Source organism: Lissotriton helveticus, chromosome 1_1 (assembly GCF_964261635.1).
Source record: "Lissotriton helveticus chromosome 1_1, aLisHel1.1, whole genome shotgun sequence".
In the NCBI taxonomy this organism is placed as follows: domain Eukaryota; kingdom Metazoa; phylum Chordata; class Amphibia; order Caudata; family Salamandridae; genus Lissotriton; species Lissotriton helveticus.
In genome coordinates, this window is record NC_136057.1 from 1,429,278,651 (window position 1) to 1,429,300,366 (window position 21,716).

Genomic DNA, 21,716 nt, shown 5'->3' on the forward strand with positions numbered 1-21,716 from the left:
GCCGTAGATAAAAGGGCCCTATACTAGGGTCCCATGTACTTAAATATCCTAATGGACCAGTGGGCGGTGCCAAGTTAGACAATTACAACATTTGTATAGAGTTCGTTTTTCTCTTTATCTTTTCTTTTTTATCATTTAGCTCACACAGAGGTGCAGTTGATTTAATCTTTAGTAAACAGATTAGAAAATGTTATCATACAAAATTACAATTCATAAATAAGTCATAATTCAATGTGAATTCCCACACGAACCACACATACCTCAACAATCCTCACTCAAGGCACAGTCATACAACATCATTCATACTTCATTGTTCTAATTAAAAACCAAATCGTGGTACACAAATGACTGAATAGAAGGTCAGGTGGAAATACACTTTGAATACAGGAGGGCTAGATCAGATGGAGAAAAGGCCGATCCAAAAGATGACTAAGGGTCACTGTCTTCAACGCCATAGACGCCTACGCGCGTTTCGGTGAAGCGGCCAGGTCAGGCCACACCTTCATCAGGGCCAGGAGGTACCGTGGGGAGGGGGAACAAACACTATGAAACAAAAGGTCATGGTCTCGATTACAGGAGGAGCCGTATTACATGGATTATGGTTCACAACAGTTTCTGCGACCTAGACTCATTTATTGGTAGGTCCAGATGGACTTTAGGCGTTCTCCCACAATTTAGGTGAACTTCTGGGATGTTTCACTAATTTATATCACATGCGGCTGAGCTTCGGCAGATAAGGGAAATCAATCTCAAAGTTTGTAGGCAGATCAGAGGCAGTATAGTCATCTCAGGTTAGCATTTCCTGTTTAAATGGTGTGGGGGCAAGAAATCCTCGAGGCTCAGGAAAAACGGGGTCCGTTGTCCCGATAGATAAGAGGGAGGCGGTCTCCTATTTCTATGTCTGTGTTTATGGTGATCGATCCTCTTAAGGGGGATATCCTGGCAGGTGCGCGATGTTCAACAATGGTCAACGATCAATATCTCCGTATAGAGCCGCAAAAGGGTTTCCTGTGCCTGTCAGCAGGTTGGCCCCGCTGCAGACCACACAGAACAATGGTCATGTATTTCCAGTTGTAATTGCAATTGCGTGTGTCTAAGGGAGTGCACAGATGACAAAATATTTACTGGGAAAACCCAAAAGTAAATACATTGCTTAAATGTGCGGTCAGTGCAATGTATGTTTGGAAGTGGTGAAGTGAAGGAGATGCAAGGAAGTTCATTCGGGGAAGAGTGAAAAGAGGGAGCTGAAGATGTGCAGATGGACGAGATGTGTAGAGAATAAGGACATACATATCTAACCTAAAGCACACATAACTAAAGGCCAAAACTCCATCCACAGGCCTCAAACCTATTGACATTTCAGAACTGAAACATTTTAAAGGTTAATTATAACAAATCCATGTTGTTACTCATTTATGTTAAACAGCTAACAACCATTGACAAAGCCAATTGTCGTTTTAGGTGTAGGTCAGTTGTTTCGTTATGTATCTGGATGCAATTACATCTCAGAGAGAATCCAAAATACCGGTTAGGTAGCAGCACACTATGAGAATCACAGAAATGTATTTTACATGTTCCCTTTTTGAGAGTCCTCACATTTTTCATCCCACTTAAAGACCTGCCTTCACATATTTCTATATTACTGATTGCAATCAGAAGCTATGGGTCCTTCCCGAAGCCTGGTTAGAGCATTTTCTTCTAAAGTTGATGCCGTATGCATTGCAAGACTCTGGCCAAGCACACACTTTAAAAGGCTAAAGTTGTTGTATTGTACAATTTGCACATTACCGTAACTGCTGAACATATTAATGCAGTACGATATAGGGCAGTTTTTTATGTGTTTAATATTTCTAAACTATATGTTCTCACTGTTTTATAAGCCTTTCTTTATCACTAAATTAATTCTCTTTAAATTGCACCACTTGCCAATCTTTTTTTCAATTTTGTTCTCTGGATGAGGGTCCAACCTCGACTCCACGTTTGTTCATTAAGCTTGCCCGCGTCGCTCAATACATAAAAGGCATACCAAAGTCATACCAAACATTTACGTCCACCACTATCGAACATCACCAGCAGCCACTGCTCGAAGGGAAGGAATGCCATTTTTCATTGGTTTATTTCTCTAAGATACTTGAGGATAACACTTGGGGGCCATATTTGCCCACGCTGGCTACTCAGAGCAGTTCTACCACCCTCCAGGTAGATTTGCGGGATTCACATTGAAAAGTGGATTCCAATCAATCATAAAAATCATTTGAAAGCACAAATAAATAAATCATAAATGCAAACTGGTCTCCACTCCACTTCTAGGACTTGAAGAGTTATTTTCAATACCAACTAACAATAAAATATAATTACACCCTCTGACGCCGCCTCTTCTGCTTCCACACCACTCAGACACAATATTTCTACAGCACCACATAACTGGTGCCACAGTTGAGCTCCCACTCCCAGCATCTAAGACTATCAGAATTGAGGAGCACTTCTCTGTCTTTACTGGGACAGCGATTTATATTCACTCCTGCTGTGCTGGGATCTCCCCTTTAACTGCTAATTCCTGCATCCTGAGCCTGGTTACTGAGGGTTCCTACCTCACAACCTAAGAGGCACCGCTCAGCGAATTCAAGTTTTTCCAATTCTCTTACTTGGTAGGTCATGTAGCACAAAGATGATGCAAAGGTGTCTGAGCACTTGCAAATTCATGCAAAGTTTTGCAATAAATGCATTCTGGGACAGGCAACAGGTAAAACTTTACACAATATATTGTATTTACCTTATAATTACTAGATGCCTGCAAGGTAAAAAGAGAAACACCTACTACAATTTCAAAATTAAAAAAGATCAACTCGGATTGAATACAGGGGTTCAGGATATGTGTATACCATCTCCATTGTACAGTACATATTGTCAGTAGCAGTTGGGAAGAAAAACAAATGTATGTAGGAACAATAATGGGGATGGATTGGTGTGTTGGGAAGAGATTAGTTTGTAGAGCAAGTGACATATTGTTTGTCATTCTTATAGAGGGGAGTACACATAAAGATAGGAGCTCCCAACTAAAAGTATGAGATGTGAATGAACAAGAAGCTATAAGTTAAGTTTGTCTAGCTGAAAGTCACTGGTTAGGGTGAATCCCAGGGTGAGGTGGGTGTCACAGACTGAATAAGTAGTAGAGGAAGAGGAGTCACTCAGACACTGAGTGGGAATTCACAGATTAAGAAATCCTCCAGGGGGTATGTTAGCTCCTAGCGGCACAGCACTCAAAACAGTGACGGGTCGGTATAAATGGAAGGCTTGGACGCAACTCTCCCACATTTGAAGAAAGTTGCTGGGGAAATGTAATAATGCCTCCAAAGCAGATTGAGAGCAACAGTTAGAAGGGAAAAGGAAGAAGGATGGAGGATGGAGTATGCAACAGAACATTTTCAGGCTGTGTTGGGGCTAATGGGGCAGTGGGGAGCACAGGGGCACAGTAAGGTTCTGAATAGAGGCTACATTAATGCAAATAATCTTACATGTGCCAATATAATTATGAATCAGCATTTCATTCTGATGCGGGTGTTCACCTTACCAGGTACTTCCAGGTACGTGTTTCCAAATAGAGTAAGAAGAGTCATCTTGGCGGTAAGTCAACTGCTGTGTGTAACCTAAGAGAGGAAATGTTGAAATCAAGGTTCACTAGGAACAGTGAGATCTGCTCTGCAGACACATTCAATTTGTCACTAAACCTACTTCACACTACAGTGGCATTGAATTGTGTGCTAAAATTACTTTTCAATGGGTGGGAAGTACACAACGTCCTAGTTTCCATGAGTGGTTGGTGTTTCCTTTACTGCTTCTCTTTGTTTTTATTTTCTTTATGTCAAAACCAATAAAAAGATTTAAATAAAAAAGATTGCTTTTCTCGAACCCCATAACATTAATGGATAGATTTGAGCCTGTGTGAGGAGTTCCTGAGGATTACTCTCTTTCTGCTCTACTGTGCAATCCTTATCTCACTCCGTTGGCTCATCTGTGGCATAGACAAGACTCTGCACTTCACAAACATTCATCTAATACTTGGATTGATTTCAATATTTGAGAGTGAGGAGGATTCAGGGACTTTGCTTCTTTCTTCGTCAGTAGAGGAGGTGCATTGGTGGATGAACACAAACTGGCTGAAATTAAAACCTTGAATTCCTGAAATTCTCTGGACAAAAATCTACACAAATCCATGGGTTGCTGGTCCGTGACCTTCCTGAACAGGAGGTCGATGTGTTTCTGCTGGCTGGCAAAGCTTTCATCTGACTCTGATTTATCTTTGACTCCGCAAATCACACAATATTCAAAGCTGTTTAAGTCCGCGTTTAAAATTAAATGTGTGTGATGAGGTAGATCATTCAGATTAGGAGGTGCAGTTTTGGAGAACTCCCTCCCTCTGTTATTATAATCAGATGTCAATTATCTTACTATTAAAAGAAAAACATAAAGATTAGTTTTATGACAACAAAGCTTAGGTAAGGGGGATGATCTGCAAGAGGTATTCCTCTTTGGTGCTTCTGTTTCATTGCCCCAAGACACCTTTGAGGGTGAAAGATTCCACTTTACAAGTATCCAATTAAATAGTAAAATAACAATCATATGCAGGTGTCCTGTAGCAAGGCACTTTCTATACAGGCTAATGTTAAGTTGTAACCCACTTCTACAGCTGCCAAGCTCATGTGTAATGCACTGCAGAGCCTTTAACTACCAGACCTCCTGCCACACTGACACAATCTCAGACCTCCTCTGCAATGCACCACTTGTAACTCACAGAAACCTTCCTCAATGCGCCCTCGTGTGCGGTTGTTGCTCACCCTGATTAATGTTCTTGATGGCTTCAGCTCTACGGCCCACTCCCAAGGTCTCCCACTGTCTGGTGTTGTCCAGGAAGTGTGTTGCAATGACTACCGGGGTCATTGATATCATGTTCTGCTCCCCACAGCCGCGAGGCACCACAATGAGATGCCCAAGATTTGACCCATCAATGGATTTCTCGATCAGCTGTGTGATGGGGGTTCCTGGTAAAAATAAGAAGGCAGAGTAAAATGCATCTTTCAATGCAGCACCAACTCTGTACAGAGTGATTTTAAAAAATCTCTATTTTCAGTTTAATCAAGTCATGAGAGGCAGCGTATACATAAGGGAGAGCAGCATATTCATCTGCAACTGACCTACAAGAACGCCAATCAATCCAATCATCACTGACATAGACTGAACGAATACCAAGCCCCAAACGCCCAAATCACCCCACCACCCCCTCCCCGAGCTTCCATTGTAGGTACAATGTCTTCCATAATGGATCGATCACGCTAACAGAGTCAGTCTGAACATGACAGTCCCTGGCAGATCGCCATCTCTCGGGATGTGAGTCTTTCTCTCCTTGTCTGGGTGCTATCCACCCACCACTGTTATCTGCGGTGCTCCCCCCTTGGGAACATGTGTATGCGAGTAGGCCCCAAGTCCTTTCTGCCCAAGCGGCTAGGGTCTTCTGTGCTTTGGAGTACTTTCTCGTCCTTCTCAAGTGTACCTCCTCTGCTCTCTCCCACTCCATCACATCAGCCTCCTAAGCCACCCTCGTTGGAGCCCGAGGACTTATCCAGTGGATTGCAACTTGCCTTTTTGCTATAAGGAGCCCTAGAATAGTGTACCGTCCACTGAGCTTCTTTTTTGAGTTCTCTGGAAGAATACAATTATATTGCTCTATACAGATTGATATGAATTTAGACAGTAAAAAGGAAAGGGACAAGTTTTTTACCTATTGAAATAATTTTCCACCTAGAAACTGTTATAGACTGAGATGCTATGCACTATGCAGCAGTCTATTGGTTGGCTCCATAACTGTGTGTGCTAACATTAAATAATTATAACAGCAAAAAGATGATACACAGAATGCTTGAATTAATCTCAGTCACTGGCAATCGCTAGGGGCCACATCCTGATCCATTGTTTTTCACCCACCATGACAGACCCAGGGACATACAAATCAGCCTACGCCCTGCTCTTCATGGGAACAATTCAACCCAATCTGCAAAGCCAGTTCCACCCTGAATAGCAATACAAGCAATCTAGGACCGGTTTCGCCCCAACAAGGGGTCATTAGCCAGGTATAGCTTGATTCCAGCTGCACGGTCAGAACGGGACTCACTATTTCAAGCATTCCATCTATCAACATTTTTTCATTAAAATAGGAACACAAACAAGAGTGCTATAAAATATAGACTGAGAAAACCTAGACTGACACAATATTGAGCATGTATAAATATTTCCCAAAACAAATTTTAACCAGCACTGACTCCCACTATCAAGTACTTGCTTCCAAATATGGTAGTACTTCAGCTACCATAATACATTGTAGGACCATAGCTGGATTTAGCTTAAAATGGGTCAACATATTTCAAAAGATATAGTTATTATGAGTGGCCAATATTTGAAACTATTTATTCTGCAATGTATTTTTACTCTCCGGCCTTGTTCACGGAAAGCACATAAATCTACTTACTAAGGTTTGCTACTGTGTTTGGGGTACTTTTATATATTTGTCAATTTCATACAATATTTCACACGTGTTCCTGTGAAGGAGCAGCAGTTGCACTGCCCCATATACTGATTGCGAACTCCTATGTGGGCTCCTAGTTACACCAATTTTGGAGCAGTATTGCAAGATTAAATATAGGCTGGCTCTGATTATGAAGAAGGCATTACACTCAAAGTGGCAACTCTGTGTGACATTTTGTCACTCACAATTCTCACAATTCTAGACCCAGTAATCTTAGGTCTGCATAATCTGGCCCCATGATTTCAAGTTCTGAGACACTGGGCCTGGTTTCACAAACTGTGAATGTGCACCACATTTGTCGTGTTGATAATAAAGACAGACACAATGAGTGAGGGTTAATGCCTTTTTATTTCTTAATGTTCCTCATTTCCCTGCTTCTCCCTCCAACCTCATATTCTCTGCTGCCTTGGTCCCCGCCCCCTCCCCCGGATCTCCACCCTCACTTTGCCTCCCTCTACCATCCTTGTTGCATCCTGCATGGTCCTAGCGCTATGCTTGTGAATTATTTATGTCAACATTACTTCTGCCTCCTTCTTAGAAAATGCTGAGTGTCCACTTCTACTCACAATTCTTCAATGAGCCGCGTGGGTCGCCGAGTGGTTCGCTGTGACCGGCGTGGAGGGTCTGCTTCTTTTGACTCCTTCAGGCTTGAGGGCACGTCAATTTTTCACGGCTGCTTACTTCTTGACTTGAGTCAGCAGGGTCATGTTCTGACTCTTCCACTAGGGCACTAGCTGCTGCGTCACACTTCTTGAAATACGAGACATTTTGCGTGATCCTCTTGTCTTCAGATGCAGCTGTGACCAAGGTCCCCTTATGGTTTATTACTCGCAGGGGTTGGTCATAGTATCCTCTATCTATTTTCGCCTTTTGTTCTTGTTGGGCTAGCACCCAATCTTTCTGACTGTTGGGTGGTCTTGCGTTCCAGCTAGCATCTGCATTTTCTTTCATTTTTGCTTTCTTGGTCCTGTCTTCTTCTGCTGGTGCAGCTAAATGGCGTGATCATGTTGTTCAGGACCTGCGTGCATTGCGGTGTCCATGATTCGTATTCTGATACGCAATGTCCTTCCAAACATTAGAGTGGCTGGACATTTATTGGTGGTTCTATGAGGCTTGGTTTTATGCTTGTAGTACTTCATTTAGGGTAAATTGAACATTTCACCCGGTCATTTCTGCCTGCTGTACGGTTTTCTTTAGTGTAGTCATAAACCTCTCTATCATCCCATTGGCTTGAACTCACATGGGAGTGATTTTCAGGTGTCTGAAAATTATGTGGCTTGTGAATTCTGCAAAGTCATGTCCATTAAATAGAGGGCCATTGTCAGTTTTGACTACTTTAGGGATACACACAGCAAAGGCCTCATCTAGGACTGGTTTGATGGTGGTCGCTCTTGTTGATGATACTTGTTGCGCAATGGGGACTTTTTAGTACTCGTCCATTATGATGATGATGACCTTGCCGGATTTTAGAGGGCCAAATAAGCCAATGGCTGTCACCACACACTGTCTGGTAGAGCAGACATTTGTAAAGGGAGGCATGGTTCCTCTCACCCCACCAGTTGACATTGAGGACAGTCCCGAAGTGTGGCTTTGACCATGTTGTCAAGAGAGGGGAACCAGACTCATTCCATTAGAGCCTTTTTGGTGGACACCGTGCTCCTGTGCCTTTCATGTGTCAAATTGACGACGCCTTGTCGCTGCTGTAGTGCAGTGGTTCCCAAAATTTTCTGACCCGTGGCTCCCTTGACCTAATTGGCAGTTGGCCATGGCTCCCCCCCATTTTTTTTACCGGTGGAAGGGTGGGTGGGGATGTAAGCCCGACCTCGGGTGTACTTCCTGTTGCACTCTGACTGCCCCTCTGTCCATGCCTGCCCCCGCGCCCTCAGAATGCCCCTTCTGTGCATGCCTCCTTTCTTCGTGACCTCCGACTACCCCTTCTGTCCATGCCATCGCCATACGTGCCTTCTGACTCCCCCTTCTATCCATGCCTGCTGCCTTCGTGCCCTGAGACTGCCCCTTCCCTCCATGCCTTCTCCCTTCATGTCCTGAGACTGCCCCTTTCCTCCATGCCTTCTCCCTTCATGCCCTGAGACTGCCCCTTTCCTCCATGCCTGCTCCCTTTGTGCCCTGAGACTGCCTCTTTCCTCCATTCCTGCCCCCTTCGAGCCCTGAGACTGCCCCTTTCCTCCATGCCTGCTCCCTTCATGCCCTGAGACTGCCCCTTTCCCCCATTCCTTCTTCCTTCGTGCCCTGTGACTGCCTGAGACTGCCCATTTCCTCAATGCCTGCTCCCCACGTGCTCTAAGATTGCCCCTTTCCTCCATGCCTTCGCCCTTCGTGCCCTGAGACTGCCCCTTCTCTCCATACCTTCTCCCTTCATGCCCTGAGACTGCCCCTTCCCTCCATGCCTGCTCCCTTCGTGCCCTGAGACTGCCCCTTTCCTCCATGCCTTCTCCCTTCGTGCCCTGAGACTGCCCCTTCCCTCCATGCCTTCTCCCTTCGTGCCCTGAGACTGCCTCTTTCCTCCATGCCTTCTGCCTTCGTGCCCTGAGACTGCCTGAGACTGCCCCTTCCCTCCATGCCTTCTCCCTTGGTGCCCTGAGACTGCCCCTTTCCTCCATGCCTGCTCCCTTCGTTCCCTGAGACTGCCCCTTTCCTCCATGCCTTCTCCCTTCGTGCCTTGAGACTGCCTGAGACTGCCCCTTCCCTCCATGCCTTCTCCCTTGGAGCCCTGAGACTGCCCCTTTCCTCCATGCCTGCTCCCTTCGTGCCCTGAGACTACCCCTTTCCTCCATGCCTTCTCCCTTCATGCCCTGAGACTGCCTGAGACTGCCTCTTTCCTCCATGCCTGCTCCCTTCGTGCCCTGAGACTGCCCATTTCCTCCATGCCTTCTCCCTTCGTGCCCTGAGACTGCCTGAGACTGCCCCTTTCCTCCATGCCTTCTCCCTTCATGCCCTGAGACTGCCTGAGACGGCCCCTTTCCTCCATGCCTGCTCCCATCATGGCCTGAGACTGCCCCTTTCCTCCATGCCTTCTCCCTTTGTGCCCTGAGACTGCCTGAGACTGCCCCTTTCCTCCATGCCTGCTCCCTTCGTGCCCTGATTGCCCCTTTCCTCCATGCCTTCTCCTTTTCCTGCCCTGAGACTTCCCTTCCCTCCATGCCTTCTCCCTTCATGCCCTGAGACTGCTCCTATCCTCCATGCCTGCTCCCTTCGTGCCCTGAGACTGCCCCTTTCCTCCATGCCTTCTCCCTTCGTGCCCTAAGACTGCCTGAGACTGCCCCTTTCCTCCATGCCTGCTCCGTTCGTGCCCTGAGATTGCCCCTTCCCTCCATGCCTTCATCCTTCATGCCCTGAGACTGCCCCTTCCCTCCATGCCTTCTTCCTTCGTGCCCTGAGACTGCCTCAGACTGCCCCTTTCCTCCATGTCTTCTCCCTTCGTGCCCTGAGACAACACTTTTCCTCCATGCCTGCTCCCTTCGTGCCCTGAGACTGCCCCTTTCCTCCATGCCTGCTCCCTTCGTGCCCTGAGACTGCCCCTTTCCTCCATGCCTACTCCCTTCGTGCCCTGAGACTACCCCTTTCCTCCATGCCTGCTCCCTTTGTACCCTGCGATTGCCCCTTTCCTCCATGCCTTCTCCCTTCGTGCCCTGAGACAGCCCCTTCCCTCCATCCCTTCTCCCTTCGTGCCCTGAGACTGCCTGAGACTGCCCCTTTCCTCCATGTCTGCTCCCTTCGTGCCCTGAGACAGCACCTTTCCTCCATGCCTGCTCCCTTCGTGCCCCGAGACTGCCCCTTTCCTCCATGCCTGCTCCCTTCGTGCCCTGAGACTGCCCCTTTCCTTAATGCCTTCTCCCTTCGTGCCCTGAGACTGCCCCTTTCCTCCATGACTTCTCCCTTCGTGTCCTGAGACTGCCCCTTTCCTCAATGTCTGCTCCCTTCGTGCCCTCTATCCATTCGCTCCATGCCGATTCTCTTTGTGCCCTCAGACTCAGGCGTGCAACACCCACTGAACTCAAAGGGCTTCAGCCCCCCCCCCCCCCTGTCCCCTCCCCCAGTTGTGTGTGGCAGCCTGTGGATAAGACCTCCTGGGCACACAAGCAGCCGCACCCGAGCACTTCACAGGTCTTTTAAAGACCATTTGCATGTTAATGAGGCCTTGCTGTTGTTTCTCCCCTTCCAAGAGCCCCTGCAGCTCCACTCTGCATTTTGCTTACAGATCAGACTACCCTTTCTTTATATTCCTGTTTCCTTAAAGTGGCGGAGTTATAACGATTATGCAGGTGTCATTTTTAAATGGTGTTATGTGTGTTACTGAGTTATGAGTTTTCACCCCATGTCATCTTCCGGAGAAAGCCTTGGAATGTTCTGCCATCACTACCTTGGCGGTCAAGAGCTGTAGGGGTGTACTTGTTGTTCAACGTGAGATGAGAGTCCTTAGATACCACTGGTAAATGACTTCAGCTGTCACAACTAAAACCAAGTTAACCCCTGGATGCCTTTAGGTCTAGCCGCTCTAAGGCCCTTAGTGCTGTCAAAAAAATCATCACAGGCACTGTCCAGCTATGGCTAGTTCTGAAGCAGTCCCCTATAGCAGTGGTTCCCAAACTGTTTTGACCCGTGGCTCCCTTGACCTAATTGGCAGTTGGCCATGGCTCCCCCCCATTTTATTTCCCGGTGGACGGGTGGGTGGGGATGTAAGCCCGACCTCGGATGTACTTCCTGTTGTATTCTGACTGCCCCCTCTGTCCATGCCTGCCCCCCGCGCCCTCAGAATGCCCCTTCCGTGTATGCCTCCTTTCTTCGTGACCTCCGACTACCCCTTCAGTCCATGCCATCTCCATACATGCCTTCTGACTTCCCCTTCTATCCATGCCTGCTGCCTTCGTGCCCTGAGACTGCCCCTTCCCTCCATGCCTTCTCCCTTCATGCCCTGAGACTGCCCCTTCCCTCCATGCCTTCTCCCTTCATGCCCTGAGACTGCCCCTTTCCTCCATGCCTGCTCCCTTCGTGCCCTGAGACTGCCCCTTTCCTCCATGCCTGCTCCCTTCGTCCCCTGAGACTGCCCCTTTCCTCCATGCCTGCTCCCTTCGTGCCCTGAGACTGCCCCTTTCCTCCATGCCTTCTCCCTTCATGCCCTGAGACTGCCTGAGACTGCCCCTTCCCTCCATGCCTTCTCCCTTCATGCCCTGAGACTGCCCCTTCCCTCCATGCCTTCTCCCTTCATGCCCTGAGACTGCCCCTTTCCTCCATGCCTGCTCCCTTCGTGCCCTGAGACTGCCCCTTTCCTCCATGCCTGCTCCCTTCGTCCCCTGAGACTGCCCCTTTCCTCCATGCCTGCTCCCTTCGTGCCCTGAGACTGCCTGAGACTGCCCCTTTCCTCCATGCCTGCTCCCTTCGTGCCCTGAGATTGCCCCTTTCCTCCATGCCTTCTCCCTTCGTGCCCTGAGACTGCCCCTCCCCTCCATGCCTTCTCCCTTCATGCCCTGAGACTGCCTGAGACTGCCCCTTTCCTCCATGCCTTCTCCCTTCTTGCCCTGAGACTGCCCCTTTCCTCCATGCCTGCTCCCTTCGTACCCTGAGACTGCCCCTTTCCTCCAAGCCTTCTCCCTTAATGCCCTGAGACTGCCTGAGACTGCCCCTTTCCTCCATGCCTGCTTACTTCGTGCCATGAGACTGCCCCTTTCCTTCATGCCTTCTCCCTTCGTGCCCTGAGACTGCCCCTTTCCTCCATTACTTCTCCCTACATGCCCTGAGACTGCCTGAGGCTGCCCCTTTCCTCCATGCCTGCTCCTTCGTGCCCTGAGACTGCCCCTTTCCTCCATGCCTTCTCCCTTCGTTCCCCTGAGACTGCCTGAGACTACCCCTTTCCTCCATGCCTGCTCCCTTTGTGCCCTGAGATTGCCCCTTTCCTCCATGCCTTCTCCCTTCGTGCCCTGAGACTGCCCCTTCCCTTCATGCCTTCTCCCTTCATGCCCTGAGACTGTCCCTTTCCTCCATGCCTGCTCCCTTCGTGCCCTGAGACTGCCCTTCCTCCATGCCTTCTCCCTTTGTGCCCTGAGACTGCCTGAGACTGCCCCTTTCCTCCATGCCTGCTCCCTTCGTGCCCTGAGATTTCCCCTTTCCTCCATGCCTTCTCCCTTCGTGCCCTGAGACTGCCCCTTCCCTCCATGCCTTCTCCCTTCGTGCCCTGAGACTGCCTGAGACTGCCCCTTTCCTCCATGTCTGCTCCCTTCGTGCCCTGAGACAGCACGTTTCCTCCATGCCTGCTCCCTTCGTGCCCTGAGACTGCCCCTTTCCTCCATGCCTGCTCCCTTCGTGCCCTGAGACTGCCCCTTTCCTTAATGCGGTCTCCCTTCGTGCCCTGAGACTGCCCCTTTCCTCCATGCCTGCTCCCTTCGTGCCCTGAGACTGCCCCTTTCCTCCGTGCCTTCTCCCTTCGTGCCCTGAGACTACCCCTTTCCTCAATGTCTGCTCCCTTCGTGCCCTCTATCCATTATTTCCATGCCTGTTCTCTTTGTGCCATCAGACTCAGACGTGCAACACCCACTGAACTCAAAGGGCTTCAGCCCCCCCGTCCCCTCCCCCAGTTGTGTGTGGCAGCCTGTGGATAAGACCTCCTGGGCACACAAGCAGCCGCACCCGAACACTTCACAGGTCTTTTAAAGACCATTTGCATGTTAATGAGGCCTTGCTGTTGTTTCTCCCCTTCCAAGAGCCCCTGCAGCTCCACTCTGCATTTTGCTTACAGATCAGACTACCCTTTCTTTATATTCCTGTTTCCTTAAAGTGGTGGAGTTATAACGATTATGCAGGTGTCATTTCTAAATGTCTAGCGCTGCCACTGTAATTTCCCACATCGTGCCGCGGTGCCCCTGGCAACGCATCACAGCACACCGGGATGCCGCGGCGCACAGTTTGGGAACCACGGCTGTAGTGGTTTGACAATATATTTGTCTCGTAATAGTAATTCATTGTCACTGATTGTTGGTTCATCTTTGACGTGTCGCATGGACACTAGATTGTGTGACTTGATTCCTTTGTCATTATGTGTTTCATTGAGGTGTCTCCATTAGTTTGTGCGAATGCGATGTATTACGTCTTGAAGCATGAAATCTTTGGCCGTAGCTTCTGTGATTGCTTCCAGTGGTATGGCAGGTGGTCTTGCTTGATTGATGACACAATTAATGTATTCATCAGACAGCAAATGTCTATTTTCTGTTGAAGTCCTAGGATGTCTTGACATGTAGTCAGTAAGATTTTCCGCCTTTCCTGGCTCGTGGACAATGATGTATGTGTTTTCTTAAAGGTGAATACCTTAGCGCTCAATCTAAGGTAGCACTTTTTTTTTTTTTTTACTTTTTTTTTTTCGTTTTTGAGTAAGTACATTACAAAATGCCAGCATGCGTAGCACGTGGACATCACATTACATCATCTGTTAACGTCTCAAAACATGAGCAGTGGTGTGGTCTGGTACATATGATAACAAGTGCTTAATATCATTAGCAGTCTAGACATAGTCCTGGGGTCTGATATATCATGCATACAGTGGCACAGATTATATACTAGAATTATTCATCTCATTCCAACATCAGAATCTCACGGAGCATAACCATGCATCTGCCCTCAGCTTGAATCTCTGGGAGCGTATCCCATGCACATTTCAATGGTGGTTGAAAGCAGACCCATCCTCTCCCTCCCCTACCCCTTCTTCCGCAACAGTTTGTTCCTGTTGAAGTAGATATGTCTGTAGAGGTCCCCATATGTCGCCAGGCCTAGAGGCCATTGGTTGTGTTTCAGCATATATTCCAGTCTGTTCTTGACAGTGTGTCATATCACTCAACCATTCCTTGAATTTAGGATCCATCCCCTCCCCCATCTGCAAGCAATTTTCAGTTTAGCTAGTAAAAATGCAGTATCCATGAATTTCCTGTTCCTCGTAGGTATGTGTGCCATGTTACCTAGGAGCATCGTGAGCGGGCTTCCCTCAAAGCTAATACCCAGCATTCTCTCCAATGCGGTATGTACCTGTTCCCAGTACAGCAATATCTGTGGACAATCCCAAGCCAGATGATAACATCCGGCGCCCGGGCATTTGCATCTCTCACAGCGGTCTGTGTCAGAAAGCTGAAATATATATTTCCTGACCGGTGTATAGTAGATTCTATGTAGAAATTTATAATGTATGATCTTGAACCTACTACTGGATGTAATGTGCCCGTTATCTCACAGCAGTATTCCCATTGGTCATCCGTTATTTCCTGCCCCAGGTCCGCACTCCAATGTCGTCTGGCCGAGCTCAGCACGATTAGGGCATGAGTTCGGAAGCTGTTGTACATTCCTGACACCATATGCTTGCCGTTTGCGCTTCCTAATAGAACATTCCGTGGTGGTGTAGCGTCCGGTTTCCGGGGATACTCAGATATGAGAACCTTCATACCCTCCCGCAGCCGTATATAATAAAACAGGTCTAGGGGACTCTGTGCAGTATCTCCAAAAAATTGTTCCTGAGTACGAAATTCTCCATTTACAAACAGGTCTCCCCACGTTGCCAGGCGGAGACGTTTGCATAGTTTCTGGAAACCAGTTTCCTGTATCACAGACACTTTGGGGTGGTATGCCAATGGCATCAGAGGCGCATACAATATAGGGAGCTGTAATTTGTGCAACATCCGCTGCCAGGCATCGATGGTGCACGATACCGTGGTTGGTGGTGTCTCCAGAACCGAGGCAGGACCATGAACTATCCCGCTGAGGGGTAGAGGCTGCACTATCCAATCTTCAACTGCTATCTGTGGCATATATTTCGTAGGTCGGACCCAGTGATAGAGATAATGTGCCTGGGCACTCAGATAATATGCTTTGAAATCAGGAATATCGAAGCCACCTTTACTATACGGCTGTGCCATAACAGCCCACCGTAGCCTCGGTTGCTTCCCTTTCCAGACTAGTCTGATCAGTTCCGATTTCAATGTTTTGAAAAAGAATGCCCCGGGGTGATACAGTATGTTAAGAAAGAGATACAGGAACCTAGGCAGCACAACCATTTTGATCAGCGAGGCTCTACCTGCCATAGAGAGCAGCAGTGCAAGCCATCTAGTAACGGTGTCCGCCAGTTTCATCACAGCCGTGCCATAATTATTCCGCAGCATCTCATCCTTGTCTCTCGATACCCGGATCCCCAGATATTTTAGATTGGATTGGCACCATTCGATAGGATAATCTAATGGGAACTCAGACACCGCTGGGATAAGCGGGAAAATCTGCGATTTGCTCCAGTTCACTGTAATGCCCGACAATCCGCCAAAAACCAAAAACTCCCTCAACTGAGCGTTTAATCTGTTCTGCGGGTCAGTGACATATAGCGTCACGTCGTCCCCGTAAAGCAAAATCGATATCTGTCTTTGGAGGCATCAGAATGCGCTGTCACTATGTAATTGCCTCAGCCTACAGGCCAGAGGTTCTATTGCAATGGCAAAAGAAGGGGGGAAAGTGGACATCCCTGTCGTGTGCCTCTGGTTATAGATACTGGAGTTGAGAGCCCGCCATTTACCAGGCTTTTTGCGGTAGCTTTATTATATAGTAGTTGGACCCATGTAATAAACACTGGTGGGAACCCCATTTTGTGCAACACAGTAAAGAGGTAACGCCACTCCACAGAATCAAATGCCTTAGAGGCGTCCAGAAAGACGGCCGCTAGCGGGAGCTCCGGTGATACAGTCTGTGTGAGAGACAGCAGGGTGTGGGGATTATGACTAGTTGCTCTGGATGGGACAAACCCTGATTGGTCCCGTAGAACTATTTGAGTCATCAGCAACGACAGCCTTGTAGCCAGCACCTTGGCCAAAATGTTAGCATCGCAATTTATTAGAGATAAGGGATGGTAGGAATCACATTCCTTGGGATCTTTACCTGGTTTCAATATAGAAGTGATCACCACTTCCCGCATGGATTGTGGCAAAATGCCCACTTCAAAGGAGTCTTCAAATACTTCCCGTAGCACCGGCGCCATAGTGTCTATGTAACATTTGTAGAATTCTGCCGGTATACCGTCTAGTCCCGGTCCCTTCTCATTGCTCAAGGACATAATCGCTTCCCTAATCTCGTCTACCTCCAGTGGAGCACTCAAAAACTGCCTGTGTATATCGCTTAACCACTACAAGGCCACATCACCTAGAAAGCCATCGAAATCTCCACTACCAGATCATTGTGTAGTGTATAAGTTCAGATAGTGCTCCACGAGTATTTCCATGATACGTGGATTATCCCCACAGGTCTCCCCAGCAGTGTCTGAGAGTTCAAGTATAGTGTTAGTGTCCCGTGTTGCCCTTATGATGCCAGAAAGAGCCTTTCCAGGTCGTTCGCCCTCCCCATATTAACGAGCAACCCAATACTTGCTCCGGAATTTCGATTCCCGGTGTGCTTCTTCCTCGTATTCCAACAGTTTAGTTCGAAACTCAGTTTGCGCATCAGCCCCCTCCCCTCTTCGTAGTCTCTTCTCAATGTCCTTCAGTACTCCCTCCAACCGTTTGAGAGTGCGTTGGATATCCCGCAGCACTCCGAATCCTTTCGCTATACACCAACCCCTCACTGTAACTTTAAAGGCCTCCCAAACTACTTCTACACTATCAACAGTATCCTTATTACGGGAGAAGAAATCCTGTATGTCTGTGCGTAGCTCTCCTCTAAAGGCTGTATCTAGCAATGCAGTAGGCTGCAGCCGCCAGGGTGGTCTAGGGCAGTCAAATGCAGGCATTGTCAGTGTGACCAATACAGGGCAATGATCAGAGTAAGTGCAAGCAAGATGTTTCGCGGCAGTCACCCCGGCCGCTAGCCCCCTCATCAAAAGGCAGTAATCCAGGCATGCCCATGTACCTGTGTATGATATAAAGTGTGTGCCCTCCAGACGTGTCGGGTGTTTATGTCTCCAGCTATCCACTAAGGAACCTTCCTCTATTATACCCTGTAGGGCTTCCCTCTCTTTCGGGTGATATTGTGCCAGCCCGTCCGCCCTGTCCAATGTAGGTGTTATCGCCACATTGAAATCCCCTCCCCAAATTACGTGAGTGGAGCCAATATCAAGGATTTTACCCCATAGCAGTGTGAAAAAGTCCGGGGTGTCAGTGTTAGGAGCATAGCAGTTTATAATGGTAACCGTGCCATCACCCAGCCTCCCCCACACAATCACATAACGGCCGGCTGCATCGATCTGGTGACCAAGGGATGTAAATGGGACAGTTTTTTTTATCAGTATTGCGACACCCCTGGCGTAGGAGGAGTAGGATGAGAAATATCTATGACCAGCCCATCTGTTGGCAAAGGAGGGGCCCGCCTGCTTAGAAATGTGTGTTTCTTGCAATAACACCACTTGTGCCCTGTGCCGGTCCAAATATGACAATACTTGTCTACATTTACGAGCATAATTAAGGCCTCTGACATTCCAAGACAGGACCATTTGAGATTTGTTAGGTGGTTCGCGAGCACCAAAGAGTTATCACAATACGCAAATAATAACATCCAGACTGCATAACATCCTCCTCTGCCAGACTATAAGAGTCATGTACAATGTCTGCATGTGCAACTACGCTGTCGTGAACTGAATTAACTCGTCCCCCCGCCCCACATCCAACCCCGACCCCACCCTCCTCCCACTGAAGCAACCCCAACTTGCCAGACCCGTCTACCCACCCCCTATCCTTCTCCCCAACCATAATCTCAGTCCGGTCCCAACAAACATAAGTCAAATCAGGGGAATATCCATAGGGGGGTCATTCCAGAGGGTTACACTGGCGCTCCTCCCACCTCGAGCCTCTGGACCTGTACGACCTTTAGGCTCCAATTGAGGGGGGGGTGGCGGGTCCTGGAATACATTACCATCGGGGCATCCGCAGTTCTCATGAGATACATATCCACACTCTTACTTCAGGACAGTCTCCCAGCGGGCCACAGCCATGCCAGCAGCCCCTTCCAGGAGGCAAATACACTATGAGGATAACATAGTTCAGGCCTCTTCGACCGCACTCTGTTCCTGCTCTTGTTGACCTTCATCTCGTCCGGATTCTCCTCGCTGCATTCGCTTCAGCGACCGTAAATAGTCCTCAACCTACTGCGGGTTTGTGAAAAAGCGTTGCTTCCCCTGATGAGTCACTCGAAGGCGTGCAGGATACAACAAGGCATAATCGATTTGTGCAGCTCTCAACTTTTTTTTAACTGCGATAAACTGTTGCCGCTCCTCCTGTACCATTGGAGTAAAGTCTGGAAAAATCGAAAAGGACACCCCACTATACACCAAGGTCTGCTTGGCACGTGCTACGCGTAACGCCACATCACGGTCGCGGTAGTTCAATAGGCGTGCAATAATGGGCCGTGGAGGAGCGCCAGGTTTAGGTCTAGGTCCCAGGGATCTGTGTGCCCGTTCCACGATGAGGTGCACGGAGAACGCCTCAGCCCCTATAGTGGATATTAACAGCTTTTTGACAAAATCCTCCATACGGCCTGTATCTGTGGATTCCGGAATGCCCGTGACGCGGATGTTGTTGCGTCTACTGCGGGCTTCCAAATCCTTGTTCTTCGCAGCGATGATACGTAGCAAGTTATCCATTCTTGTCAATTGCGTCTCGTGCCATGCAGTGGTGTCGTCATTATCCGAAATGCGCCTCTCGGTTTCCTTTTTTAGCTCTTCATGTTCATCCACTTTATGCACAATAGCGTCCATTCGGGAGGTCATGCGGTCCATCTTTTCAACAACTGTGGCAAAGCCATGCCGCATCTCCTGCAATATCTGCTGCATGTCCGTATCCTGAGACGTCGTATTGCCAGCCGACGTGTCCGCAGCATCCTGATGGTCTTTCGATACTTATCGTTTTGGCCCTTTTTTTGCGGCCTCAAAGTTTATTTTTGGTTGGCGAGTATCCGGCTTGCCCATGTTGCCGTCAGTACTCGGTATTCCGATGTTATGTAGCACCATACAGGGCCAGTAGTACTTCGGGTGCACGCCAGCCGCCTTCTGCGTCGTCAATCTGGGGCAGCTACAGTGGCAGTCACCACAATGACTCCTCACACAGCCTCTATGTCGTCGCCAGGCCACCCCTCAGTGCCAGGCCGTTAGGACAAACCGTGCGCAGTATGGAAAGCGCGGTCTCCTGCTGGTGCACTGCTGCCCACTCCTCCCCAGTTCAGCTGCCGATCTCGTAAATTGCACCAATTCAACTATGGTGACAGTTGTCCGTCCACTCCCCACTCAGTACACAGTTTCAAAGTCCCTTACACATATGGTTAACTTGCGCACTGCTCGAGGGCACCGCGCCCAATATTGTTCTCTTAGAAGTATATGGGGTATAGCATATATGGCCGCGATACCTGCCCGTCGCCCTCTCTCAGGCCATAACCCCCTTTTCTGAATCATTTTGTCCACCATAAGCGTGGAAGGGTATACTCAGACATGAGTCCCTTGCTCACTGCTCCATCAGGATTCAAGCAAGCCGGGCCGACGACGCCTGAAATGGCAGAAACCGGTCCCCGGAAGCTTGTCTCCTTTCTGGTAAAGAATTGGCTTGGTAGTTTAGTCTGCCCTGTTCCCATGATGCACTGGGCCAGGGACAGACTAATTTGCATATAGCCAGGTTCTGAGCTGGGATGGGGCAGTGAGCTAAATAACGGTGATGGATCAAGCCCTGATCTTTGGACTGGGTAAGAGTGGTCTGCTTAATTCAGACACTCTGTTCATCACCACCCCCTTTTCTGAATCATAACCTCCACAATCAGCATTCTGTAACTGCAAGTGTTTCAATGAGTGACTTTCAGAATTTATTTGCCCGTTCACCGACCTGAAGTGAGCATCAGGGGCCACAGACAGAGCGATGCACCAGCTTCAGGTATGGCCGGTCGCTGCGTCCTGCAACCCTAAATGGCTCCCGTTAAGTCTATAATTGGCGCAGGTTTATATCTGTGAGCCCTTTTTTCAGCGCAGCGAGAAGCAATAGTTTCTGGCTCTCGTTGCATGCGCACCTGCAGGATTGGTGAAGCAGTGCCAGTCCCAGGCACTGGGGTCCGCGAATGCAGCTCACGGAGATGAGGCCTGTTCTCCTCGTGGCGATCCTCGGCCTATCCTGCCACCAGCCGCCGCCACCAGTAGCGCAGTCTGCTCCAGGTCAGCTCCGGTCGGGAGCACAACATCGCGTAGCTCAGCCTGTGAGGCGCCGATCGTCACCAAAGTTTCACCGAGTGCAGATCAAGTAGTGAGAAGCACTCAGGCTGCAGTAGGGTAATGGTCACTCCGATTTTGACAGGATAAATGTTGGATATTAATTCCGGGAAGCAGGAGTCTCACCTCACGGCAGCCATTCTGCTTGTGCGCCCTCTAGCGTCCCCCAATCTAAGGTAGCATCTTTGCTCGCGGTTTCAAAATATTGTTATGAGAGCTTGATCCGTAATTAGAGTAAAATGCTTCTCATAGATAAAGATGTGGAGGTGCTCACAGGCCCAGACAACTGCCAGGCTTTCTTTTTCTGGCTGTGAGCATGCTTTCTCAGTGTTTGTCAAACTGCAGCTGGCGTATGATACGATATTTGTCGTTGTTCACCTTCATTTTCATATTGAACTAGGATGGCTCCGAGTCCTACTGGAGTGGCATCTACAGTGATTTCATTCTTCCTGTTTGAAGTATGCCAGGTTGATGGCGGATCCTGCAGCCATTTTGATTTTGTTGAATGCCAGCTTTTAGTGTGCTGGCCATCGAAAGGGTTGACCTTGCTTTGTGAGTACTCTTAGAGGATAGCTGATGGTGGTGTAATCATTTATGTATCGTGCACAACAACTAGCCATTACCAGGAAAGACCTTATGTCACTGGGAGTGAGAAAAAGGGCTTGAGGAGTCGAAAATGTGGTGATGTAACAGGATCTCTCATGAAGTTCGAGCTGATGATAGCCTTTGTGTGGATCCAATTTGGAAAAGACTTTCGCTCCATTCAGTGGGGTATTCATGTCACGGATGGTGGCGCCCCAGATGCCATTCTCATTTGATGGTGGTGTTTGGGGACCTCTTGTCAAAACAGTGGCTCACTTTGTTGTTTGATCGCCGTTTGGATACTGCCACCACTGGAGATACACAAAGAGTTGGGCCGGTCAACCCCTCTATAAT

At 48.6% G+C, this 21,716-nt stretch overlaps 1 protein-coding gene across 1 annotated transcript in view; it reads right to left on the bottom strand.

The window, feature by feature from the left end:
- LOC144764166 (A.superbus venom factor 1-like) overlaps window positions 1–21,716 on the bottom strand; it is a 1,132,054-nt gene that overhangs the window by 580,627 nt on the left and 529,711 nt on the right. Inside the window, exons 23-24 of the mRNA XM_078650288.1 lie at window positions 4,836–5,039; window positions 3,572–3,647 (exon numbers count right to left, since the gene is read on the bottom strand). Coding sequence (XP_078506414.1) covers window positions 3,572–3,647; window positions 4,836–5,039 — 280 coding nt within the window. The remainder of the gene's footprint in view (window positions 1–3,571; window positions 3,648–4,835; window positions 5,040–21,716) is intronic.